This window comes from Zonotrichia albicollis, chromosome 4, assembly GCF_047830755.1.
Source record: "Zonotrichia albicollis isolate bZonAlb1 chromosome 4, bZonAlb1.hap1, whole genome shotgun sequence".
Classification (NCBI taxonomy): domain Eukaryota; kingdom Metazoa; phylum Chordata; class Aves; order Passeriformes; family Passerellidae; genus Zonotrichia; species Zonotrichia albicollis.
This window is the reverse complement of record NC_133822.1, coordinates 68,343,146-68,370,670: the sequence shown is the minus strand read 5'-3', so window position 1 is coordinate 68,370,670 and position 27,525 is coordinate 68,343,146. Positions and strand designations below refer to the sequence as shown.

General features: G+C 37.6%; 1 protein-coding gene across 1 annotated transcript in view; it reads right to left on the bottom strand.

Moving 5' to 3' along the window:
• Positions 1-26,760, bottom strand: part of CERK (ceramide kinase) — a 41,456-nt gene extending 14,696 nt beyond the window's left edge. The window contains exons 1-7 of the mRNA XM_074540014.1: positions 26,470-26,760; positions 17,509-17,622; positions 16,181-16,303; positions 14,093-14,218; positions 13,515-13,578; positions 9,220-9,365; positions 447-521 (exon numbers count right to left, since the gene is read on the bottom strand). Coding sequence (XP_074396115.1) covers positions 447-521; positions 9,220-9,365; positions 13,515-13,578; positions 14,093-14,218; positions 16,181-16,303; positions 17,509-17,622; positions 26,470-26,608 — 787 coding nt within the window. The 5' untranslated portion in view covers positions 26,609-26,760. The remainder of the gene's footprint in view (positions 1-446; positions 522-9,219; positions 9,366-13,514; positions 13,579-14,092; positions 14,219-16,180; positions 16,304-17,508; positions 17,623-26,469) is intronic.
• Positions 26,761-27,525: the final 765 nt, after the last annotated feature.

The window sequence follows — 27,525 nt, the reverse complement described above, 5'->3', positions numbered from 1 at the left end:
TGGACTACAAGCACAAAATAGTACCATTCAAGTGTACATGCATTTCTCAAAGCTTTTCTTTTTCTCTAAGATAGATATACATATATATAGAGAGATAGTCCAACAACTGATGCTTATTGCTATTTACTTTATTTCAAAAGAATGTTTATTTCAATTTCAAAAGAATGTTTATTTCAAAAGAATGACAGAATTCATGAAAACTTCAGCACAATTTTTTTGAAATGTTGTTCCCTTGAAAACAATGAATTACTGTAGAGAAAGCAATCAGTTTTTAACCTCCTATATTTCAAATCAGAGACTTAAATCCCAGAAAAAAAACTTTGTATTTCAACTCAGCCATTATGTTCAAATTACATTTCACAGACATAAATAAAGAACTAAATGAAAATGTATTTTGGGCTACTTCCATTGTTTTTGTAACAACACAGCAAACTGTGACCACCCACCTACAATAATATGAAGAGCTGAAGTTACTGGATCAGAAATGCCAACAGTTGAATAGCATATGCAATCTGTTGATCCTGAAAAACAAAAAACTAGGCATCAATTTGTATCTTTGCAAAACAAGTATTATTGGTGCAGTCCTCCAAATAAAAGCATTATGTTCCTTTGGTTTGCTCCTTTCCATTTTATGGAACAAAGTAAATACAGGAATACTGTATTATTATTTTTATTATTTAAACTATAACATCCACCCCCCAATGAATACAAGTTATTGCTCTCCATATAAAGTACAAAAATTTCACAATATAAGCAATAAACATGTAGCAGTTGTGAAGGGAGTTAATTTACATGGAAAATTTCACTATTACATTATAGCTTTTATATCAAATGAAGCAGGCATCCATTGATTCTCCTCTGTTTAGGATTTCTTGCTCATTGAGATCTCATGAAAGGAAGAGAAATTGACTGGTCTGCTGTTTTTTGTGGTACTGATCTAAATTTCAGGATGTCATCTCATACCAGAAATTTCTGCTCTGGTCTATTATTTGAAAATTAGTAAAAATACTTGCTTTCAGGAATTAGTTTCTAGATAGGGTAACAAAATGGACAGAGATGTACCTTTACAGACTTGATGCAAAATACCTACAAGAAGAAAGCAGGGAAGCTTTAGGTTTCACCTAAATGCTGTTCAGAAATGGACAACTCTCCCTGTTTCCTACAGAAAACAAGAGCCTAACATAGGGATCTGGTTTCTGCTCAGCAGCAGGAACTTGGAACTCAGATTCAGAGAGACAGAAGTGTATTTGTTGCAGAACCTAACTCTGAATTTATCTTACAGTTTCTCCCATCCCTTCCACGAAACTGAATTCCTTTAAAGTCAAAGGTAGATGTCTGAAAAGAGAAACTTTGTCCACATACATGTTCTCATATTTCCTACCAATGCACTAGGTGGAAGAGCAGCTCAAATACAGTGTACTTGATTTCTGAGGCCTTATCAAATTGAAATAGAAACTAAAAATGGAGGAACAAGCAACCATTATTTAAAAACCACTTTCAGTTCCTTTTCATTTTGGAAATAGCCAGGGCATTAGCAATTAATAATGGGAGCAAAGAAAATCCTTTCCTTTTCAGAAGATTGACACCACTTCCCCTGCCTGTGAATGGCAGGACAGAAGCTTTCACCAAGTAAATGTTATGCAGAAATCTACCACAGTGAACAAGCAGCATCTCCAGGAGCCAGTTAAAGAGAATATCACAGAACTGCAGGGCAAAAGAATCAGTGTGACTAAACAGACCTCTCACTGCAAGGCTGAGGTACAAGACAGTGCCAGTGAACCATTACAGGCATATGCCATTGCAGGACAGAGAACTCCAATTTCCCTCAGTATCACAACAGATGGAGTACTCAGATGATGATCTTGTGTTACACTTAAGGTTCTATAAAAGAAAATATTAGGTGGACTTCTGAAGCTGAAGCTATACTTTACTGCCAAGATTCATATTGTCTCCTATGCTCATGAACAGAAAACCCTGACTACTTTTGAAAAGAAAAACAAATGATCCCTGAGAGATCTGGCCTAAACTTCTACTGCTGAATGTACAAGCCTAACACTTAATCCAGCATTTCTCATTTCTTCCACATCTGTGTGCGTTCTGCTCCTACAATTACCTCAATTACATTTGTCTTGACGCAAACAGAGCTTCCAAGTGGTTTTACACACAGATGGGAGGAGAAGAGGGGAATTTGTGCAAGCTACTTTTCAACACCAGCGGCCCATCTCCCTATGATCTTCTATATTCAATTAAAAGCTGATTCATCGGTTTGGCAATTACACAGAACTTATTTACATTTCTATTCATTAACTAGTAAGAAAGGTCTAAAATTAAAACTGAAGTCTGAAATTAATTCTGAGATTCTAAAATGGGAGACATACCAACAGCAAAATACTGTTGGGCTTTTTCCTCTTGGAGCTGGTAGTATGGAGCAACAAAACCAGTGACCTATTTACATGGATGTAACTACTATAGCATTCCACACACATGAAAAGAGAATGTAAATTGCCATAACACCACACCAAGCATGAACCTAACAGTACTTGCTTAAAGGTCACAAAAATGTTCATGATGACTAAGGGTTTGAATTCTTTTGAATACCTAACTAAACAAGACTTCTAGATCTTCAGGGGGATCTTCACTAGATGTGGAATCTACAACTGCTGCCACAGCATTCTGAACAGATGGACACACAAACCCACCAAAATCTGGGTTATTTCATCAGTATAAGCCTGATATGAAAAGCAGGATTAGAATGTAAATACATCTTGAATAATATCCCATGATTAATATCTTAGGATTGCCAGAGCACTCAGTTCAGGCAAGAAGCTTCCCATAGAGCATGACTAATGTTAAGTGGTGGGTATTGTACACTCTGACTAAACCAACAGAAAAATTATATACATACTCTGCCAGATTTTCTTTGGGGATTTTTAAGGGCAACAGCCTGACTGAAGGAACATAAAAGAGGTTTTTATGGATTGCAGAGAACTACATGGAAATGTGAAGGAAGTAGTTGGACTACTTGCTAACTCGGTCCTAATTCACTTTAAAAAAAAGACAAACTCATTCAGTATAGAAACTAATTATTGCATTGGTTTCTTACCAGAGAAGAAAATCAGCATGCAAAGCAATGATTAAGTTTCAGTTTAAGACACACATAGCTATATGAGTGCACGTTACACTGCAGACAATATGCCAAAGCTTCAGCCCTGGTCAAGGACATACTGCCAGGAATAGCTGATGGCAGCTTCAGCTTGAGTCAAAGTACTCACCCACAGGCCTCAGGGAAAGGCCTTGGGAAGCAAGACATCTGCATGTGACAAGCAGATGCTACAGAAGATCAAGAGGCTCTGCTGATCCTCTTGACCAGATGTTCTCTGCTATAAGTTCAGATGCCCATCTCAATGCAAACACCAAATGTAAGCATGAAAATTCGAGTGTCAGTTTCAAACTGAAACTTCTCTTAAGGATACTAATTCCTTTACCTAAAATGCAACCAACCACCAGTGCTGCAGATTATTCTGCTTGTCCTCCAACTCCTACTCTAGCACTACAGTCATCTTGCATAGGGCCAGTACATTTCAACAATGGTGGCACCACATCACCATACTATAGGCAGATGCTAAATGTCTGAATTCTCCCAGCTAAAGAAAGCTTTCATCCCAGAGACTTTGATGTTAAGAACTCACTGAAAACATGAAATATGTAAAAGGCACAACATTTTGTGTTTGATAAAGTAGGTATAATTACTTTGAATCTTTACCACACATCACTCATTCTCCTTAAAGTTGTTTTTTATTAGGAGGTCTCATACAGCCACATGGTTGTTACACAGGCAAGTTCTGTGTTTTTTTCCTCCGCAAGTACGAAAAATGAAATAGTTTATATAAATACATTTAATGATATAAAAATTCAGGAAATCCTTCCTTTTAGTTAATCAATCACAAGGAAGAACAATCAAGATATTTATTGAAGTATGAATGAGAAGGTACTCTGCATAAGTTTTGTTAAAGCAATATTAAAGAAAGCAAAATGAGGGACTGCATTACACAGAATGAACTACAGCCAAATCACCGATTTCCCCTTTGCATGTCAACATTGATAGATATTTGTGAGCAGACAAGTCATGCAGACAGGTACACTCAGACACCACTTCAAAAGTTTAAATTGATAACAGAACTACCAAAGTAGTAAAGCAAAACTCAGATAATTTGCTAGTTGTATGGAAGAGTTCATGCCATTGATTGGTGGACCAACGACAGACAAAGTGCTAGACTTAATAATCTGAATCATGATTAGACTACTACTTACAAGTAAGGTTTCTTAAACTAAAACACACACATAGTGTGAGGTACATATATTTATTTTTGTGCCTTTATTGATGGAAAACAAAAATTACAAACAATTGAAGTACAAAAATAAGCAGGTGACAGAAGCATGTCAGCTAGATGCTGATCGTATGGAAAACCATGAATTTAATAAAGAAATGGAAATACTTTTAGAGCTTATGAGCATTGCTCTATGTGAGATACTCTTGACAGAAACAGATGCTCCCATGGCACCTAGAGAATCCTCAGACAAATTAGTATAAGAACAATATTTGTAGTGAAAAAAAGGTAGAATACTAACTTCAGTGGGGATCTCATATTTGTGCAGAGTTTTTGTGAATCCATAATCCATGCAGTCATCATACAGATGAAATTTCAGGTAAACTGCCCTAATGACAGTGTAACTGCATGGTTTTGGATCAAGCAGCATTTAATATTTTGAAAAATTCTACAGATCTACTTTTCTGAGAAGTACTTCTTAAATGACAAGGAGCTGGCATGTTCAAAATAAGGGGAAAAGCTACTGCTACAGGGAGAGATGAAGGCTCTGGGCTTACACCCCATGTACCTACTCAAAGTTCTGTATATCTTCCTTTAAACATACAGAAACCAAGAAGTCAAGTTCCATCTGCAGAACAGCAGACTGGCTTAAAGAGAAACAGTCCAGAAAGGCTTTGGTGTAGGATTTTTTTGGTAGATAATTACTTCAGCGTAGCTGAGTAACACAAGACAACAAAAATTGTTTAATCTAATAATGGCAGATTTTAGAGATGAAATTAACATTACAGGTGTAAGTAATATTGACTTACTTGTCTCCATGACAGGCCTACAATATTAAGTGCAGTATTTAGCCCTAAGACTATCATTTCAAGAAGTTCAATGGATTTAAAGTACTGAAGGAGAAGCATAAAACATGCACTTCAGATTTCAAAGTGGATATAGTGAGCTTTGAAACTAAATGGCAAAGATCATTAAATATTACAAGCTTTGTAGCTGAGAAGGCTGAGAACAGACCACTTGGAGTAATTAAACAAGAAAGATAGCTTTTATTGCTATGCTTTAACACATTTTAAAGATAATTTTACATTCTAAATGACAGCAGTATGAGTCCAGTCACACTTCACAACTTGAATCTATTTTTTAAGCTTGTGAATGAATCCTCCATCTTTTTCCTGTATTACGTTCATACAGGAAGCATGTACTGCCTTTGACATTCTTAACTTCTACAGTGACACATCAACATTCTGATTATAATCATACTGCATCCTTCAATCTAAACAGTACAGAGCTGACCACCAGAACCCAATCTGGATACACTAGAAGCCTAAAATCACTATAGCTATTAACTTTGTGTCTATACTTTACTCAGTATTCCCAAGAGCTTAGATTTTCCCCCACAGTGGGTTGCAGACTTGATTTTTGTAATGAATGCAATACAACAGAGTACAACAACAGAGTGAAGTGGGTTTGTTTTTTCCTATCTGCTAAGATTAAATATTTTTCATAATCTAGTAAATTCTTTTAAACTAAAAAAAGAACAGCAGTTGACAGCTTTGTTCTCCTATTCTATGTGAAGAACAGCATTATATTCTATGTAATAAGAACAGCAAATTACTTTGGCTTACTCCAGAGGGTGCAATTTTAATACTAAAACATGTGGATGAAACATCAGTGTCCAAGCTGTATCAGGAATCATTCTCTGCACTGAAGTTCTATGGACACATTATTAGTCTGAATGCAGTGAAAGCACATGGCTGAAAGTGCTTTTAAGGCTAGTAAGAAATAACTAGCTTTTAAGGCCTAGAGGAAAAAAATAACTAAACAGAAGTTTTCAGAAATACACTACAGCTTCTAAGTACTCCTAACAGCAAATCCATTTACAATGGCAAACAGTCAATTTCCACTGACAGATTTGAAGAATGGCTGCAACTAAGAGAAATTCAGAAGTTAAAACTGCCACTTGAGTAGAAGTCTTTTATCCAGGTCAACAAAACCACAAGTTATTTCATAGAAATGTTCGATAATGCAATAAGAATAAATTATATTTTTCAACAATACACAACAAACAAAAAGAAAGAGGCTGTTGGGAAACTGACATAACTGTTCAAGAAAAAAAAAAAAAGAGCCAAGCAGGGACTTGCTGCAGAAAGTTAGAATTATGATATACAAATAGTATTCAACGTTCACAAAAAAGAGTCTGCACAATGGAATTCTGCTATGAAATAAAGCTTATCACTGAAACCCAGTCATTTAGATGAGTGTTTTAGCATTAAATCTCTTTCACTTGTAATTTCAAACCTCTGTACAATTAAATTGTCAGTCTCTGAGCAAAGACCATCCGCTGAATTTAGTTTTGTTTGAATACAGAAACTGTTTAATCACAACCACAAACCACAACCTGCCGTGTTTCTCTTAGCACAATGATATCAGGAACTAAGTGATAAAAAAGGTGAAAACACTGATCCACTGTCTCCTTACCCCAGGCTCCTGTCATCACTGAGTAAACCATCTCTATGTATCAGAAGACAAAGAGAGCTTTAGATCTTCATCTCTAAACTATGGGTAGTCTTTGTTTTCAATATCTATTAATGAGTTCCTAGGATATTTTAAAAAGGTTGGTTATAAAGAAGTAGAACACAATGGATGAAGTTTTATTAGATGCATTATTAGTATTTAATTATTACTTTTGACTAGTATTTCAGGACTATTGGTTTCGTTTTTAAAAAAACAAAAAAGGTCTTAAGAATTTCACTTATTTTTGGAACAGACTTCTTGCACTAGTGATAGAGCTAGAGAATCTTTTGGGGTCAATACATGGTCAGAACTCCATTGTATCAAGCAAAGATGAATACAGAACAGCTTCACCACGGGCTGGAAAAATACAAACCAGAAAAAAAACCCCAAACCTTGCGGCCTTGAGGGAGGGTTATGCTGTCTCATATTCAATTTAAAGTCACTATAATGACTAGATGTGTCAAGATTTGTTCAGTGACTTGACAACCTTTTTCAATAAATAAGCACTTTCCCATATACACAGAAATGGATCATTTTAAATATCATATATAAATACCATACAATAAACAAACAGATCAGGATATATATTATCCTCTCTATTTCCAAACACTTAATTAAAAGAACTTGAAGGTTAGCTTCCTTACACATCATTATAAAAACTTCTGAGGGATTTGAATAATAACTTCGAGAAAATATTTGAACTATAGCATTGATTACAAGGCCTCATGTCAGATCTAGGAATAGAACATAAAGTACACATTCAAATAGCAAAAGGATACAGTGGACAAAACAAAACATTAAAAAATGTAAGAGAAGTGACTTGATACATGCTAACAAAATTAAAATGTCAATGAAGTTCATACTTTTTGGGTGCAAAAGTAATGCACCCAATGAAAAAATGCTTTAAGATAATGTTGAAAAAGCAAGATTAATCTTTCCTGAGGACAAAGAAATAGCTCTTAATATTGAGGTTCTGGTTTTTCAATTGTATCTTCTTAGGGTCACATATCTCCAGTAGGCAAAATCTCCTAAAACCAGTCATGTAAGCAAAATACCTTTAGTTCAAGAAATTTGCCCAAGCAAGAAAAAGGATGAGAAGAACACCACTTTGAATTCTATTCTTGTGAAGTTCATTATAAATACTGACTTTAATACAAAGCTGTAACAAATAAAATCAGAATATACTTAAATATAATAGGAGGGTGAAAAACCATAAGGGGATATTCACATTGCAACTTTTACATACCAAACATTTATTATACTGCAGGCAGAAAAGGTTAAGCTTCTTGCAAGTAACAATTCAAAACATTTGGGTCTGGATACATTTTTCACAAAGATGAAAGGAACATAAAATTAGTCACCCATAGCTTGAGAGTACAAATGTTGTACTTCACTTGGTATAGTTTTATAACCTGAACTAAATTTTCTCAGAAGCCTTTATTTTAATTCTAACCAGAAGCTTACAATGTTTATTTCATGCCTAGCTTTTTAATTCAAAGCTCAAGCATCAGACAAGAAAAGTGAACAGCATAGAAAAGATACTGGACTGTTCCCTGTTAAAGAGTTAAAACAGTTAATTCAGTCCTGTAAGAGAAAGCAAATATGTTAATCTGCTTTTGAAGGAATCTTTGAGGACCAAAGGGAAAGGATGAGGTAACAGCTGGGACACCAGACTGAAAACAGTAAGACTGATCCAAAGAATACCTTTATGGTCAATAATAATCACAATAATCATATCAAGAAAAACCTCAGTTTGAAGAATGAATTCTCTCAAATGACAGCAGTCAGGACTGCCTGAAAAAGTGGCTGAAATTGAGAACTGTGAATGTGTAGCCCCTCTAACAAGGGGCAGAGCCTGCAACTTGGTCTGGAAAATGAGAACTGCTCCTCAGTTGTAGATGCCCTGTACTTGTTGTGAGAACAAATGGAAGTAAAGAGAGTCCAGGAATCTTAGCATTTGTTTGGAGTTTGCCAGACCAGCAGAAAGTTCTCATTATAATTCTAACTCAATTAGTTGATTTGGAACTGGAAAAATATTTATCAGGTAAATTTCTGTTTAGTAAATTCCACTCCTTAATGTTTAGAAGGGTACTACTGTCAACATCTTATCTCATACTAACACACAGTAAGACACTAAAAAAGATAGTTATTAAATTCTGAAGTTACATTAAGATTTGATTTCCTTTACAAAATATTCTTCCTAAAAAAATTGCACGAGATCAAAACTGTTATATGGATACAAACAGCTTTTGTTAATGTCTTGATAGAATATCATTGCTCAGATCTTACACTCAGGACCAAATTCATCAAGCTATGAATAAGGAAAAAATTTCAAGAATGAATGAATAAATTAAACTGAAAGTTAGCCCTTTCTTACCAGCAGGAATTATGCCAATCCTTATATTGCACTGGACTAACGATGCTTTGGGATTATTTTGGTCTATGCCAGAGTCCTTCTGCATTCTTCCAATGAGACCATGCATCACTTCACTGAACATGCCGTCCCCACCAACACAAACAACACTGCCAGGAAACACAAATTAGAATGCACACTAACAGTCAATAAACAACATGGCAAGTGTTCTACTTAGGGCATGCACTGGGCACACCAAAAATAGTTGTTCTATTATCTTCCTTCATTTGTACAGGATATAGTAGCCCACAGTCAACTAGGCAATTAACAAAAAGCAAGAAAAAAAATTGAAGCTACAAAACTGCAAATGCACCTAGATGTATCTGTAACATTAGGAAAAAATGTTGAAATGCAACCTGCAAAAATCTTTATCCTCTACTACTGTGTGCAGACAAACAAATATTAGTGGAAATTCACTATACAAATAAAACACTGAACGGGACTGTACATACAGCTTTTAAGTACACATAATGGAAATAAAGTACTTATACTACAAAGGGAAAAGTTAACATTTGCCACCTCAGGCAGAAGTGTAGTTTTACACCATTTAACAGGAATATACATTAGATGAAAGCGAAAATCCAGAAAAGTGAATGCCTGCATCTTCTTTTGAACATGCTCAGATCCCATCAAATTGACAGAAGTAATTTATATCTACATAACCATTCATAAGGAGACAGAGTTCTAAATGTTACCAGATGCAAAACTTTGTTTCACAAGTTTAATTCAGGTCAGAGCTGGTGCAGCAGCTGCACAGACCCTGAATATGTTAAAGCTCAGCACAGAGTCCACATCCAAGCAAATACTAGGAAGTAAAAAGACTCTTTTACAGCAATATGCATTTTATGAACAACAATCAAATGCATTCAGCAAGCATAAACATTCTTTAACTAAACAAACTAAATCAAATACACTTTAAAGAACACATGAGAAATCCAGAGTTACATATGTAGTTCCTAGCACACAAGTCTAGCAATGTGTACTGTTATCTATATAGCAATAATTTCCAACTCATAAACTAATACTCTTTCACATCATCAGCAACAGATATTGCAGAATGAGCAAGACAAATTAATCTAATTTTTAAGTATAGTTGACTTTAATGTTAGTTATTATTGCATTTTCAGCAGATGAAACTGTTAAAACTGTTAAAACTGTTATTTTTTTTCCATTAAACAATGGAAACAAAAACAGTAATTTTTTTCCATTAACAGTGAGTACATTCTTAAAAAGTGTGAACTCTCCAAATCTAAGTTAAGACCTAGGAGACTGAGAGAGAAGGAATAAAAGGATATTTGTTTTCAATTTTTCTAATTTTTTTCTCATCAAATAGTTTAACTATACTATTCCTGAATTTTAGCCTTATCTTGCTCTGCAGACTCAAAAAAATGGGCAAAAGAAACAAAAATTTCCATGTCAGTTCAAGGTCAGTGTAGCTTCAGTAGAAGTTTGCTCAAAGCTCCATCCAGCCTGGCCTTTAACATTTCCAGGCAAGGGAATCCATGACTTCTCTGGGCAGTCTGTTCCAGTGCCTCTCCACTCTCACAGCAAAGAGTTTCTTCCTTAAACCTAACCTAAACCTTCCCTCATTTAGTTTAAAACTTCCCTCTTGTCCTATTGTTGTATGCCCTTGTAAAATGTCCCTCTCCAGCCTCCTCTGAAGTCCCCTTGAGGTACTGAAATGTGCTCTAAAGTCTCCCTGGAGCATTCCCTTCTTCAGGCTCAACAAGCTCAGCTCTCCCAAACTGTCTTCACAGTAGACGTGCTCCAGCCCTTTGATCATCTATAACAAACACTATATCCAGACTCAGAGGGGACAGTTATATCAATGTCTATATCTACCAAAGGTAAATTTGATAAAAACTTCACATATGCAGTAACAGCACAACCAAATTCACAGGAAATATCAGAAGACCAATGTACAAGTCAGACATATACTGCGCATGTGAAGGGCCCTAGTGAAGAATGTCTGAAAGAAGCCTCTTAGAGTGATTGTTTCTTGTTGGCTTTATTTTACTAGAGGGAGAGCATTTCACTTTTTACATAGATGACAACAGCAAACCACATCTGCTAGAGGACTTCAGAAGGAAACCCACAAGTAAATTGAGGTTTTAAAGAGCTACAGTCCCTTCTTATCTCAGCCATTCTATGAACTAACTCAAAAAGTAGGGAAAAAACCCCAACCAGAAACAATTTCACAAAGGCCTGTGGAACAAATATACGTATAAGAAAGCACAGTGCTATGTATCACTGCTTCCAAACATGGCTGTTACCTGCATGATATTACAGTATGTTCTAATTGTTCTGCACAGTGATGCACAAAACCCTGCTATGCTGTAACCAAATGAGTACTTTAAATAACTGTGCTTAAAGAAAAGCTGTTCTATCACTGAGCTATTAGGTGACTACATTCACTGTAAGAAATTCCTATAAGGCAAAATAGGAATACCTTATTCCTATAAGGTAAAATAGGAAGAAAAAAACAGGAAACACACATAAGATATTTAAATCAGCTGTCTAAAGTAAAACATTTGAAAAGAAGCAAAGCAATTATCATTAAGAATCCTGTATCTACTTGCAGAATTCCATGTATGGCTTTGCCAAATAGGGAATCTGGGGATGAAATGAAGAAATTCATCACTGAATGAAGGGAAAGCCACACATCAGAACCAGTCTACAGGGACAGCTGAACACCAGTTAGATGCAGGAATCCAAAGAACCTTTTACTCTATGTGAGGAAAGTCAAACCTGAAGAAACACATATTTATGTGGTTCAACCATTTCTAAATTTTCAAGATAACCACTTAATCAGCTATTTAAAAAGTAGTTTTAATTCAGGAAGTCCTTCCTAACATCACTGCTGACCACAGATAAAGAGTTGCATATGATGGACAAAAGTTAGGCTTGGAAAGACAGGCTGCAGATCCCAAGCAAACTGCCACTCAGGCCTAACCCAGGAACAGAAGAATCCCAAGAGTCTGAAAAGATGCAGTGTTCTGGCCTATTAAGCATCTTGGATTGCTAGAGAGACCAAGAAAAACACCCAAAAAACCCCCAAAACAAACAAACAAAAAACCCAAAGGAAAAAAAATTCTACAACAGGAGACTGAATCTGCCAAAACCACTTCAGATACTACCACAACTGGTCACTGCCACTTCCTGTAAAAAACAATTTGCTAGGAGTGGACATGGGTTCATTTGCCTCCTTTTCTGCTCTGTATTGAAATTTCACCAACCATAAGTACACTTATGTCAAATCACAGATCAAATGAAAAGGAAAAATAACAACTAACTAGGTTTATCTAGGATCAATGCTTCCCTTCCTTGAACTTTTGAAAAATTACGAAAAATCAGTTACAGACAAAACTGTTTATTTGAAGGCAAGTAATTTTAAAGCAGGTGAAGTCTGGGAACTCAGCCTACAAATGTCATTTCATACTAACACTCTTTCCTAACACATACAATGTATGTAGCAAAGTACCACAGCAAAAGTACTCTGAAAAGACTCAATGTGTTTTCGTTTTGCAACTTAGCAGTTTAAATGTACCTGTCAACAGGCACAAAAAAGAATTCTAAAATACTGTAGTTATGAGAGCTTATCTGCATACATTTTCATGTTTTTTCAGACATGTAACTTTCATGTCATGGACTGGAAACTGAAATTACGATAGCATTTGTATTAAAATATTCTGCTTCTACAGCAGACTTAATAATAGAATGTAAGATCACCATTCAGTCAGACCTTCTTTTAAAGCAATAACTTTAAAACAGAAGAAATGCAAATAAATGTAGCCACACTGTAGGCACTATTGAACAGTCATATACAGCAAGAGGAACCACCTGAAACATTTCTGAACAGCCCATGTTTTTACACACAGGCTGAATGCTACTGGTGCAGGGTTCTGAACTCAAGTATGTCAAGACCACTAAACATTTCTGGGTAGCTCTTGAGCTATAACAGAATGCTCAACTGAGCAGAATTAATCTAACATTCATCTTTTGAACACAAATCTCATGCAAACATTGTTACACTATGCTCAAATCTATTGTGTTGAACAAGTTTACTGAAACAGTTTACTTTTCTTTTTATACTCCTAAATGTGGATCTCCTACAAAAAGGAACATGCCCCAGGACTTTCAGCTGTTGCAATAAATGTATTAGTAATGAAGGCTACCCTTTTAAATTAGAAACAGGAACAGACCAATTACATAATTATTGGCTCAAAAATAATAAAAATAAGGCAAGCAAATTTACTTACCCATCATATTTATAAATATTAACTTCAAATAAGTTGTCCTTAGCATGGTTAGCATGTTCAGTTACTGTGAAGAAATAAACACATTAGAATTTATTATCAAAAACTACTATAAAGGTGTATATATAATATAGAATTATAAAAATAAATTCATTAATAACCATGATTCTATTACCAATGTGACTATAAAACAGCCTGTCCATAAGATGTGTCTCAAAAGATTTTTGCCAGGGAAAGAATTAAGGAGACATACATAGTGCATATGGAAAAATATTTCAGTAAAAATTGTGCAAATGATCTATTAGTTTTAACAGTGAAACTGAAAAAGAGGAGAAAGGCAGAATCTTTTATTTAGAGCTCAAATAGCTCAGGACCACAAGAAGTTTTATTTTAGTAAGCAGGGAGCTGATAGAAGGTTGTTTCCTAAGTAAAGCACAGGTAGCCAGATAAATGGCATTCTCTACCATTTTCTTTCATTTCCTTAGTGAGAAAAGGTCACTAACAGAAAGAATTTCAGCTACTCAGGATTGTTTTAGAGTTCAAACTGTGCTTATTAAGAAATTAAAGTACTCATTACTCACCAACAACATCAGTGGATATAGAAGCCAGACTGAAGAGTGGAGCAACTTTCTGTTCATAAATCCTCTTGCCTTGTCTTTTTCCTCCAAAGGGATTAATATATACAAGCAGCTGCTTTGGTCTAGACTCTGCAGTAAGGAAAACCATAGTGCACTGCTTTTATACACAAACAAAAAAATTAATCAAGCCATACAAACCCAACCTATTAACAAAGCAAACACAGCCTAATAGACCTGTAACTCTTTAACAAAGAGCTATAAAAACCTGCCTCATCTGCTCTCTTTATTATACTGGTATCAACAGTATTGAACAAATTGTTAGTAAGACAGCAGATGAAATTCAGAATCATTTCAACTCCCTATCTCACATTGTTACTTGTCATTCTTGCAGTGCCTTCCCACTACACAAGTTACTCTAATTACATGAGTATTATGGGCATAGAAGACAAAAAGGGCAGCAACAACAAAGCCACTTGTAAGTGAAGCATACATAAAAATACTTTTACATAAATTTATTTAAACTTCTTTTTTTAATAACATGGTTTAAAATCCATTTCCTTTCTGTGATCAAGTCACACTAAGAATGCCTCACAAAACTACATGCTGCACAGTAAGTGCTTGTCCTACAGTGTCAGTTGCCCCAAAGTGTTACCCCTTCCCCCCTCCAAAAGCACCTTTGATATTACTATCTCAAATTTGTCCAAACAGTTATGGATTTACATTAGTAGTGTCAATTAAAACAACTATTACACCTCTGTATTAACAGAGATACAAAACAGTAATGCTTGCTGCACCTGAGAGACCTTCTTTTTCATGAAGCAGACAAAAACATTAACATATTTCCTCAAATGGCATTCTAGATTATTAGTTTAAAAGGAAAGAATATCAGATTATTACATCAGCACACTTTTACAACAAATCCACCCAAGCTAGAATGACTGAGTGGTTTAAATCTGCTGTACACTCAAAGCACTCTTCTGCCCATCTGAGAAAATATTCCCTTTCCTGAAAGAATTTGTTACCAATAAAATGAACAACTGCATTCAAATGAATTGACTGCTCAGGCCACATTTCTCACACGTGTACTGAATGGGTACAGATACCCCATTTTTTAAAAAAGACAGATGTACCTTGTGTAATGTGTACAAAAAAAAAAAAAAACAAACCATGAATAATGCTTCCATTGCCTGTTCAAAACAGTTTTTCTAAAATACTCAATTTTATTCTGTAAGCCTTGAATATTTGCTCAAGTCCCACTGTAGGTGTACTTGTATCCAATCCCTTCTCCAGCTCTGTATCACAGATGGGCCTCAGACCTACCTTGTAGGGAGCTCATCCCTAATCCCATGTCCAGCTCCAGCTGTTCCACTCCAGCCTCCCTGGATGGACCCAATTACTTTATCTCACCTGGGCTGTAAACTGGACCTGTATCCATCCCTATCCCTGCTCAGATACAGTGGGACCCTGGTCAGCAAGGCACTGCCTCTGCTATGATCAGCCTTGACCTCCTTTCTGTCAGTTTCTCTGCTCCTGCTGCTTCTTGACATCTTTCAAGGTATCTCTTTCAGGAATAATGCCTTCAAAATTACTTTTAACCTCCCATGAAGTAGATGCCCAACAGTCTCATAAATTATTAATGGGAACTCTTATTACATAAAACACATTTTCTTGATGACAGAGTCTAGAAAGGTGAAACACACCCATAAATCTTCCAATTGCTACAGTCCTTGACCTCAAATCTCTAGAGTACCTTAAATCCCTGAGCTCACATCTGCCCATTACTTTTTCCAAAGCTACAATCATTTCAAGCCTATGCTAAGCTTCCAATGTGACTTTATTTTGTGAAAATAATTTATATCTGGGCAAAATTGTATGACACAAACAGTCTTGACTGATTAAAGCACTCAGTAAAACTCAGTGAACACATGAGTTTTAAGTAGTGATAAGGAAACACTTCAACTCTTGGCTCCCTCAATTTTTGAGCATAAGCTGCTCTTGAGAGCTAAAAAAGCAGATATTTCAAAATAACACTGATCGATGTACAAGCCTCCAAAATGATGGTGCAAATGTTCATAGTTTATTCAAACTTACTCTGCATTTCAAGTAGTTCCTTCAGTGCCTGTGTCCACTGATTACATAAGTGCTCATCAACACACCAGAACGTCGCAGCACTGCACCGCCAGCGGTGATTTCGGGCTTTCTTCACATAATGCACTATTTAAATTCAAAAAAACAGCAAACAAACAAAAAAACCCCAACATAATGAGATGGTTCTGTGAAACGAAAACTGCATTTCAGAAAGATCTCCAAAATACTGACCTGTAATTAACCTCCACTACACACTTCTACAAATGACAGAAGTATTCAGAGTATGACCAGCATATTTGTAGAGTCCAAATGAAAACATAAATGAAAACACTTGCTAACAAGCAAAACCCAAACAAAGACTTCTTTTTAAAGAAGCCATGTCTCATCAACTTATTATAGACATACTTGTTCAGAAGTTCAGTGAGTTTACATATTATCTGTATTAAAGTCTGCAAAATCTACATAAAAAGCCACAAGCTTAAGAAGATAAGCCATGCTGACATCAACTCTCATGTAACCAACAGGGTGAATTTATTCTATAAAGCTGGAATTTGAGAAAAAAATATTTTGTTTTCTTATGGATTAAGACCTTATACTTACACTTCATATACAGTATCTCAAATCACTCTTACTGGAGAACTAAAGGTGAGGAAAGAACAGCATAAAATTCTGGCATGACATCATTTTAGCACAGAAGTTATCAGTCTTTTCCCAAACCAGACACATATTTCTGGCACTTTGTTTTAAGAATGCAGCCAATTATTACAATTGTAATTATACAATTATACAATAACTTTCAGGCATACATCCTGATGGTTAGGGGTAATTTAAAAACATTTAGGACTCATTCTTTCACCCTCTCTCAATCTTCTGGTCAAGAAGTAGAAAGCAGGTGTCCTGCAGCAGTCATTCAGCAGCAGAAAGACTCCAGGGTGAACATTCAGACATTAGTTTTAAATTCATTAAAAAATAGCTAAACACAGCATGTGATCTTAAAGGAAGAGTTCTATTTTCCAAATAAGGATCTTGAAATATAAACCAACAGATTTTTGGTGGGGTTTCTTTTGTTTGTCTTTTGTGGTACTTTTGCTTGAGTTTATTTCAGTTTGGGATTTTATTGGCGATTTTTGTAAAATTTTTTGGGGGGCTCTTTTATGGTGTTTTTTTTGGGTGTTGTTTTTGGTTTTTTTGGGTTTTTTGGATGTGGAGTTTTTTTCAACGCATCATTTCTGTTAAAAAAACTCCAAAACTTTGACAATTCCTTTTGAGTCTTCCTTAAACTACCTTCACAGAATGGCAAGCACAAGCATCCAGAGACTTATTTGCCTTACCTGTGAAAGCATGTAGCTTTGCCATTTTTTGCCATCTGCCAATGTTACGTTGTTTCTTGTTAAACTCAGTTTCCTCTACAGCAATGATCTCAGAGATGGGTACAAAACAGTTTTCTGTATGAACACAAGATCTTACATGTTAGAATCTTCAAACATCACCTGAATTATTATTTCTATAACTAATATGATACAGATATATGATTAGAGCAGTTGCTCAATAAGCACAACCAAGAGCATAACTAGAAATTTTCTGAATTGTCTTTAGCCAAAGCACATAATCCATCACCACCTACCAACTACCCAAAACAGTATTTTAAATGCCTATGACTTCTCAGAAAATAAGGTATTTCATGTATAAAAATATTTTTGCATGAAGCCAAAATCCAGCAACATTGATTTCAGAGTAATTAAACTGCCCCTTCTGTGAGGCCTAGTACAGATACTTGACAGTGAACAGCACAAGCTATTTCAAAGAATGTGCAACTAAATCTAGAGCACAGACTACAAAGGCTATTTATTGTCAAGTAAGTATCTGGCTTATGAAAGAAGGGCATTCATATGAATTCTTAAGATTTTAAATCCCACTAAGCTTTTAAAGTTTAGTATCTCTTAAGAAGAGAATTCTAGATGTTATGTTTATGTGCTGTGAAACATTTTCCTCGCATCAACTTCAAACCTACTGTTTTTCAGAACTAAAGGCCTCTTGTTCTCAGACTATGAAATAATTTCCTCCAACCTCATTCTCTTTTCTCCTATAGTTCCTAAACATCATCTCAGACTTCTTAACTCCTGTCAAATTGAACACTTTTGTCTCATTTCCATTACTGATTTCAACACTGTTCTGTTGTTACTTCATCTCAAAAAAGTGAAACTTCTAACATATGCTTTGTATTTATGTAGAAGCAAGTACCCTCTGTACGCGTACACCTGTATAAAAGATTTATATTATTATAATAATATAGTCTTATGTAAATAATCTCTTATATAATAAGAATTATAATATTCTTGCTTCTCTCACGTACAAAGGGAGCGATACCAAGATATTTGACACATAAAATACAGATAATAATACCATTGTTACCAATGGGTTTATTCTACATTTCATTTTCCTCACTGTCTTGCAGCAGTACAGTGGAAGTGGTGAGGAATGCAAAATGAGTGAAAAGTTTCCCTAACCTCTTCAGAGTGATTATTGCAATTCATTTGCCACTATTTAATTGGTTTAGTCAAAAGAGTCTTTACATATCATCACATGTATTGACAATTGGTGGACTACTCACTCAAGGGGTTTTGGTATTTGATGTGATTTATACCCATTTTGAAATTTTATCTTCCCTGAATTTTTTAGCATAATTCAAAAGAAATGTAACCTTCAAACTTTACTCTGTGGTCATTTAGGAATCTGGCTGTATTTGAATGTTTCAACTTAAAAACACATTTCACAGCTTATAATATTTACTATTTTACTCAAGGCACAACAGGGAAGTGCAGCAGTCACATAATGTTGTTATAAAGATCCAAGAGCAGAGATGAACTCTGAGATGTATGATTCTGTATGTACTTACTGTATATACACAGTATATACAGTAAGTACATACTAAGACTATATCTAGTACTGGACAGTAACAGTTATTTGGTCTTCCTAACAAATAAAAAATCTGCTAATATGATTAATCCATACATTTATCCAAAGAAAAAGAAATACAGAACAGAGATGGAACAATAAAGGAAAGGAAGTACATTTTTTAATCTTTCTTTTCCAAAACTGCTTCTACTTATTTTTCTACTGGCTCTGCCACTGATCCATATGTCAAAATATGAAAAAAGCTTGTTGTATCTATGAAGATTGCATTCAAATGCTAATTTGTTTTGTTACTCCTCAAAGATATGCTATAAATCTTAGAAACTATATATAGATCACAATTTAAATGACAGTGCTCTAAATAACATTTTTGGAAATAGCTGTACATAGTGCATACTTATTAGAATGTATGCTGGGAGCAGCAAGTGAAATAATTACCTTATTAGGCATTTTTTATATAATAAAGCTGTCCAACTGTACAGATAGCTAATCGATTTTAAAGTACTTCCAAATCTGTATCACTGAAAGCATTTCTTTGGAGTATACACCTCAGCACACATTACACAGCTTATATTAACCTTGAAACTACTTATAAGCTCTCCTAATTTGGTGTTCCCCCTCTGATAGTTGCATGACTGTTTTGATTTTCCAGCAAATCTCTTCAGAGACATGGCAAAAAAAAGGCAAAAAGTAAATATTCTTAATTTATATGTATTTTTTTTAATCTTATGGCACTGGAGTTACAAATCTGAAAAAAAGATTCCTGAAAAATGGGAGGGGAAAAAAACAAAGGAACAAAAGTGAAGAACAGATCTCACTCTCCATCTGTAAACCTTTGGCTTTGGTGAAAGTCTGGGGAGTTTCTGTTGTGCGTATACCAGCTCTGTTGATTATATCCCTCAGTACTACACAGCACCATAAAAGCACCAAGCAACTCCACTGTCCTGACAGCACACTCCAATCTTGAGCAGTCAGAAATCACACATTACTGAACCCAGTAATTGCAGATGGCCAGAAAGATGCAGAGCTGTCTCAAATAACATGTGTATTCAGAACATTCCCTACTGCTTGTAACAACAAATTCTAACGTGCTTGAATAGAACTCAAGAATTTCTATCAGTCCAAATATCTCTATCACTGTTTGACTTAGTGCTACACAGAATATTGTTTCATCACATTGCAAACCAACTACTTAGTCCCACCCCACCCCCTTTTCCCTGAAAGGAGGAAGCTTTCAATGTGAAGCAGAGACCTTCAGTAGGAGCACAACAGTCCAGTTCCCAGGAACACAATGCCCTCATCTGCCATTTAGTCACCAAAACCTGCCCCATAAAATATAGTACTAACCCAGCCTCTCTTGAAGCTTCACATATTATACAGCTTCACTAATTACAGTCCTTCCCCACAGCTACTTTTGGAGCATTTACCGTATTATCAAGTAGCATGAGACATTTGTTTCACTGACATAGCATAAAGGTGTTCCCTCAAAGGTCTTCACCTTAATGTGTTTCTCCCAAAACATGGAAAACCTTATTGCCACATTAACAAAACACACACACACAAAAGTTACTTACTCCAGTACTACAAGATCAACATTAATGAAAAAAATTTGAAATACGGGCTCAGACGATATCAAATGAAGAACTTTACTTGGCTCAGTCCAATCTATTCAGCCAAGCAGTACACAACAGCTTCTAGACAAAATTTTCACCATGGTCAATGGTTAGCATATTAGAGACAGAGAGCTGACCATCCACAGAAGGTGGACAAAAGGGTATGGCAAAAAAGGAGGAAAAAGTTAAAAAGCCAAACAAAATACACAGTAAACAGGTGACAGTCTTCTCAGCACTCTGGCTGTGCCAGTCATTACTCATTCTGGGTCACAGTGCTCTTAATCTTAACATTCTTCCTAAAAGCAAACTGATAAATCAGCGGAACGCTGGATTAGATGCACACTTTTCTCACATTAAGCAAGTGGGAGAGGGTGAAAAAAACACCCCACGGAAACAATACCAAGGTAAGCACATTAACAGTGGGCTTTCTTTGTGCAAAATGCAGCCAGCAGTTGGGAAGTGTGCTTTTCTGCATTAAGAAAAGATTTTCGGTGTGTCAGGGCTGTCTGCCACTCCCACAGAACACTTCCTGAGTCTATGAGCGCTCACTCAGAACTCCAGTCAAGACTTGTTCATTCATCACTGCCAGCTATGGTATCCTACAGACCAAACTTCCCCCTGACAAATGTGTCAGCTCAAGGCTACCTAGACCCATGCACAAGCACAAAAATGTTGCTGATCACAGCATTTGGTTTATTCTTAAAACTCAGCTGAGGCCCACAGATGCAGCAGCATTTAGAATTTAGCATTTAGCATTTATTTAAACTACTAGCATATTCTCATGACTTAAAAATAGCAACAAGGAAAAAGCTGGGATATAGGTTTAAAGAAAGTATATTTTCAGTCACTTTGAAAGTTAACTTGCTGTTAGAGCCCACGTGAAGGGTCAAGCTTTCAGGTTTAACATTTGCCTTCACCTAAAAGCAAAAGAACAGGAATACGTTCTATCAGAAGGTACATTGTATTATACCAATCATGCACTACAGAAATCTGGGTTTAATAAACACTAGAATAAGAGAAGGTAGGATATTGAGCAGAACTACTGACAATTCACATCCTAAAGGAGGGGGAAGAAAAAAGGTATCACAATTGATTTGAATTCTGTGGAGGAGTCACAAACATCCAAAGACCATGATTTCACCATGTACAGCCTTGTACAAAGAAATTTCCGTCTTTTATTTTAAAATAAGCTTTCAAGTACTTTTTAAACTAAGAGACCAGTTTCTACTATGATCACACGGCTACTTCACATCACATAAATCTGAATCAAAGCACAGCAATTTGAACTTGGGTCAACTTGAATATTTAAATCATACTATGGAATGTCTTCCCACTGTTTCTTCTGCATTTCCAAATAAAAACTTTCCTGCTCAACTATGAATATTTCAATTATAAAGCAGGGAGTAAGATGCACTTAAGGGGGGGGAGGGGGGAACAACCCAGCAGAAAGGTGTATGCTAAAGAACATGCATTGTTTAATGGAGTATATTTGAATAATGTATCTCCCAGAAAACAACACACTCCAAAGAGGCAATGCCAGCTGCAGCAACTGCTCCCCACATCCTCCCTGTGCAATGCAGTTGTGGCATTGCCTACAGAGAAACGCGGTTCACATTTCTGCACACGCCCGCTGCCAGCTGGGAATGACTGATGACAAATGACCTTGACCACGGATGTGCCAACACTCTGCAGGCACCAGGTGCTGGACAGACCTTGCCGCCAAGCTGGCCCACCCTCTCTAAGTGCCCTGTTTATCAAACTGAGCTTTCTTTAGAATCCACCAGAATGACAGCAGTGCTGTGAACACCAGTACTGAGGTTTCCTCAGGCAGTTGTTTTGGAAAGGACACATGGAAGAGAATTCTGAAATACAAAGGCTAAAAGAAAGCACACACTGTAAGTGAATGCATAGAGCTGAGGGTCTAGTTTGGTCAGCCCCTTCATGTTTGTACTTTAGCAAAAAAAAAAAAAAAAAGAAAAAAAATCCTAGAAAAATGACAGGAGAATCTCATTCTGCACTTGTAATGCTTTTAGTACCAGGCACAATAAAACCTTAGTCAATGCTTCTGAAATACCTCTAAGTATATATGTACAATATACACTCTGCTATGAATTTGGTACAAAAAGTTTTATCATGTGTTACTTGAGAAAAACCTGACTCAGCCATCAACATGAGGGAAATAATAAAACAATTCAGCTGACCAGCTTTGCAAATGCTATTTATGATTCATGACTGAATCTCATGGAAAAATGTAACAAGGTTGAAAAATATAGCTCATCCAAAAAAATTTAAGATGAAGGCATCCCTAGGAAAAAAAGATGCACAGCTGAAAGTAACAGAGAAACACACGAAAATTTACAGGTCAAACTTTTCCATCAAACATGTCTAACCATCAAAGAACAGGAAACAGGAACCTGATTACGCTGAAGAGAGAACTTTAAACTATGATGCTGTTAAACAAAGTCTAACAGTAGGAAATTGTATTTCAGAATTTAAAAACACACCATGAGTTGAACAAACATTTGATGTTTTTGTTGTTGTTGGTATCTTCCAAATAACAGCATTAAAAAGAATTGGCCTGGATTAATACTTCTGCATTTTGACAGAATAGGATTTAAATACACACACACACACACACACACATATATATATATATACATGTATGCATATAAATATCACTGTACAGAGATGAGAAAACAGGAGAATCTCCCCATAGTCTCTAAAACTACATGTATTTTCCTGGAAAACAGGACAAAGTCTATGTTGTTTCCTATCTGTTCCTGATTTTGGATGCAACAGGGAAAGGTGAACATTTCAACACTTCTACACCTACCTATAGTTCTAGTTCTGTACATGTCAGGGTCTGAAAACCTTGAAAAAACATATATGAAACAATTTTCATTTATATACCAAAATTCAAGACAGTAATAAATGCTCTGAAAATAAGCAGGCTGAGTTTTTACAGTTTAAAGACAACTGGTTCACTGTAATAGCTACCTACTAAACAAGAAATACAGCACTTTTATACTCCATAATTTAGTCTGTATTTAGACACAATGTAGTCATGTAGTCAAAGGCTAAGTGGTAGAAAGATACCAATCTTGGTCAAGCAACTCTTCTGAAATTATAGGTTTCTAACTAACCACCTTCCATATTATTAAGTTTATTTATATATTGTCATGTATGCTGCTCATATTTCCAAAATAATTGTAGAGAGCACAATGAATCATCCTTGGTCTTAAAAAGAGCTTGAAGACAACAGGGCAGCAATAATACAAAACTGTGATGAAATTAAAGCTCAAATGCAGGGAACACATGAATTTATGAGTGTGTAAAGAAGAGAAGGTACATTATCTATTGTATTGAGCCCTACATAAATTATACCTGTGCCTCCAGAACACCTAGGCATTTCTTTTTCTTCTCTTTTCTCTTGTCATTTCACATGATATTTTCCAAAATATTGTGAATAGCTGTGCTACAAGACAGTGGCTGCACTCTAACCACACTTGCCTCTTACTGCACTCTAACCACACTTCCCTCTCCAGCTGGGTACTACTCCAGAAACTGCCTCATCTCTAACTCATATTTAACTCTAATTTACTGTGTCCCACTGTCCTTCCACCACTCCCAGAATTCTGACATTGGGAACATGCTTCAGGGCAGGTGCATACACTCTTTGGTCTACCAGGAGCAAGTCAAGAAAACTTACAACTTAAAAAGTAGTAAGAATTCACAACTGCAAGCAGCTGTTAACTTCAGAGTGCTCATGAGAGAGCTGGTCTATGGCACTCGTGCTTGGTCTAAAGGAATTCATCAGACAGGAGAATGGCACTGCCCTAGCCAACACATCAGTCTCCTAGTGACTTTGCAAAGGCATTTTTAAAAGGATTTTACACCATCCCACCAAATTATCCCCAAAGTAAGGGCTAGGTTACCTAGTGGGAGCAATTATCCCAAAAGGCCTTTAAACTTTCTATATTAAATTTAAGATCCAGGTACCTTTATCTAGACTAATTTTATATCATTTTGAAAAGTATACAGCCTGTTTTTCACAACAGCGTTTTAAGTTCAGCAGAATCAAAGAATCAATTTGTCCTTAAAGTCTAAAGTTCCTTTAACTGAGAAAAGTTTAGGAATTTTTGATTACTTTTTTCATCAGTATTATTGATGAACATTAGATTATGTCAAACTACTTGCACAATAGCAAGGGAACTATTTTTGTATTATGAATAAGAACGGTTGTACTTAAAACAAAACCAAATCTCAGTTATGTAAATTGTCGCATCAAATTCTTACAATTCTTGAGTTCTCTTTCTCCTTTTTCCCTCACCTTCCTGAAAAAAGCCTCAGGCCAATAGGATATTATGATAAAATCTGAAAAATATTTAACGAAGGTACATGGTAAGAATGGAAGTACCATTTAACTATTTAAGTTTGGGGACTTGCCAGGGATTAGAAACATCTATATTCAAACCTTTTTTAGATAAAGCTTCTAGTCAGCCTTTCTATTATTAGTGTCTGTCTCAGATCCTGCAACCTCTAAAGTGGGGATGACAGCAGTTTTCAACTCTAGAGCAGCTGCTGTGAAAAAAAGGACATTACACATTTTCAAATGTTCCCATGCCTTGTTAATATGGCTACATTAACAATGGGGATAATTACTATATGAAACCACTGAAGTCAAAGACCCTGAAAAAATACCTGTCAAAAGTACAGTAGAAAGTTTGATATGCAAACATCCTCACAAGTTAATCTGATTTTTTTCAGGTATTTTCATCAGTGACCTCTCAGACTGGCAGTTTTGTTCATTCACACTATGCTAACTGCATAAAAGGGGAACTATAGAAATCTTTGTTACCACACTGCAAACTAGTAACCTATATTAAATATTTCCACACCAGTAAATCTCAAAAGTTAAACTTGCTTTGTAAAATTTCCACTAAGCCCCTGAGAAAGCTAAGAGTTTTGTAAAAAGCTCAAAAACACTGCAACCCAAATAACAAAAGTAGTCATTGCCTGAGACACTGACCCAGTATGAAAGTGTTTTTAACCACAAGCCTTAATGTAACTAAAAAAACCAAATTTGCTTTTAAGGTTTTTTACGTCTCTTATGTACTGCTAGGGCTGCTTTAAATACATTACAAACTATATACTTCTCCGTACACGCGGCGCCAAGAAACAATGTGTTGTAGCCGAACAGATGTGTGTTGTGCCCGGACAGGTGTGTTCCCGGGGCCACCGGCGGCACGCTGGGCACGGATGCTCGGCCGGGCTGCTCCCCGACCCGCGGGACGGGCTGCGCTCGCTCACAGGGCTGCGGCTCAGCGAGAGCAGCTCTCGGCTTTGTCTGGGAAGGCACAGCCCGATCACCGCCCAGCACAGCCGGCAGTGTCAGTGCCCTGCCGAGCACGGTGTCGCCTGCATCTCCCGGCTCCGAGCGCCCTGTCCGGCCCCGTGTGGGACCGGGCCACCCTCCGCCCTCGGTCGGATTCCGAACCCGGAGGCGCCGCACAGGCGCCCGAGGGCAGGAAGCGCTCACGCCGGCGGAGCTCTCCGGATGCTCAGCGAGCCCCGGGCGCGGAGACTCCGCCGCGGGCGCCGGGGCAGCGCTGGCCGCAGGCCGCCCCCGCCGGCACCCGCGCCGGGGCACCGGGGACGCCGCGGACGCCCTTCCTTCCCCCGCCACCGAGGGCAGGCGCCTCCCGGGGGCCCCGGCCCGCCCCAGGCCGCGGCAGGTGCGCCCCGGCCCCCGCCCTCCCCACTCACCGCCGGCGCGGCGCGGCGGGCGGGGGTCGCGCCAGGCCAGCCGCCCCTGCTCCTCGTCTAAGGTGACCTCCCAGGAGCGCCGCCCCAGCCCCAGCGAGGACACGAGCCGGGGCCGGCGGCCGCCGGGGAGCCGCTCCATGGCCGCCGAGAGCCCGGCCCGCCGCAGCCGCTACCGCATGGCCCGGCGGAACGGGCGGGCGCCGCGGGGCGAGCCCAGCAGCTGCTAACGGCGCCCCCGGCCCGCCGCTACCCCGGCTGGCCCGGGCGGGGCGGGCCCGGCGTCAGCGCTACGCCAGCGCCGCGGGGCGGGGCCGCGGCTCCGGGGCGGTGGCGGCTCCCGGATCGGGGCCGGGGCCGGGGCAGCGGGCCCGTCTTGTGTTCTCGGCCCGCTGGAGTGACACGTGCCCTACGGCCCTGCGGCCCGCCCCAAGCCCCCAGCTCCGGGCAGAGACACCAGAGCTGACACCCCAGTGTACGGGCTTGGATTGCTTTCGTGGGGTTTTTTTGCGGGGCGACGAAGCACCTAGGTCAGTGAGGATGGACTCTTCCCTCTTTCCCTTTAGACAGTGAAAATGCAATGAGTGCATACAAATGTATGGTGATACAAATCTCTCCATCTAACTTCCCCTCCCTTTACATAAAAACGTTTTGGGTTTGCCTTAAATATAGGGAGAGTAACTCACTATGATTGAGCTCTTAATTCTTTGCTGCCTCCCCCCCTTGGTGTTGCTGAAGCGTAAAACCATCAGCATCATAACAAAATACAGACCAGACAGAGCAGCAACCAGCCTTCCTCCGAATCTGAGTGCTTCCTACAGAGTTTAGCAGAAAACATCTCTGGTCTTGTTCTTACCTGGGTCCAGCCCAGGGCCTGCACTCCAGCTGCATTTTCTCAGGCTGAAAAAGCTTCTGCACTTCAGCTCTGCTCTGAACCTTATATATGCATATTTCACTCACATTTTACAAGAGGGAATGACTTTACACATTTGCAAGGGGGAATAGAGCAAGGGAGAATAACTTTTAATTGAAAGAGGGTAGGTTTAGATTAGATATTAG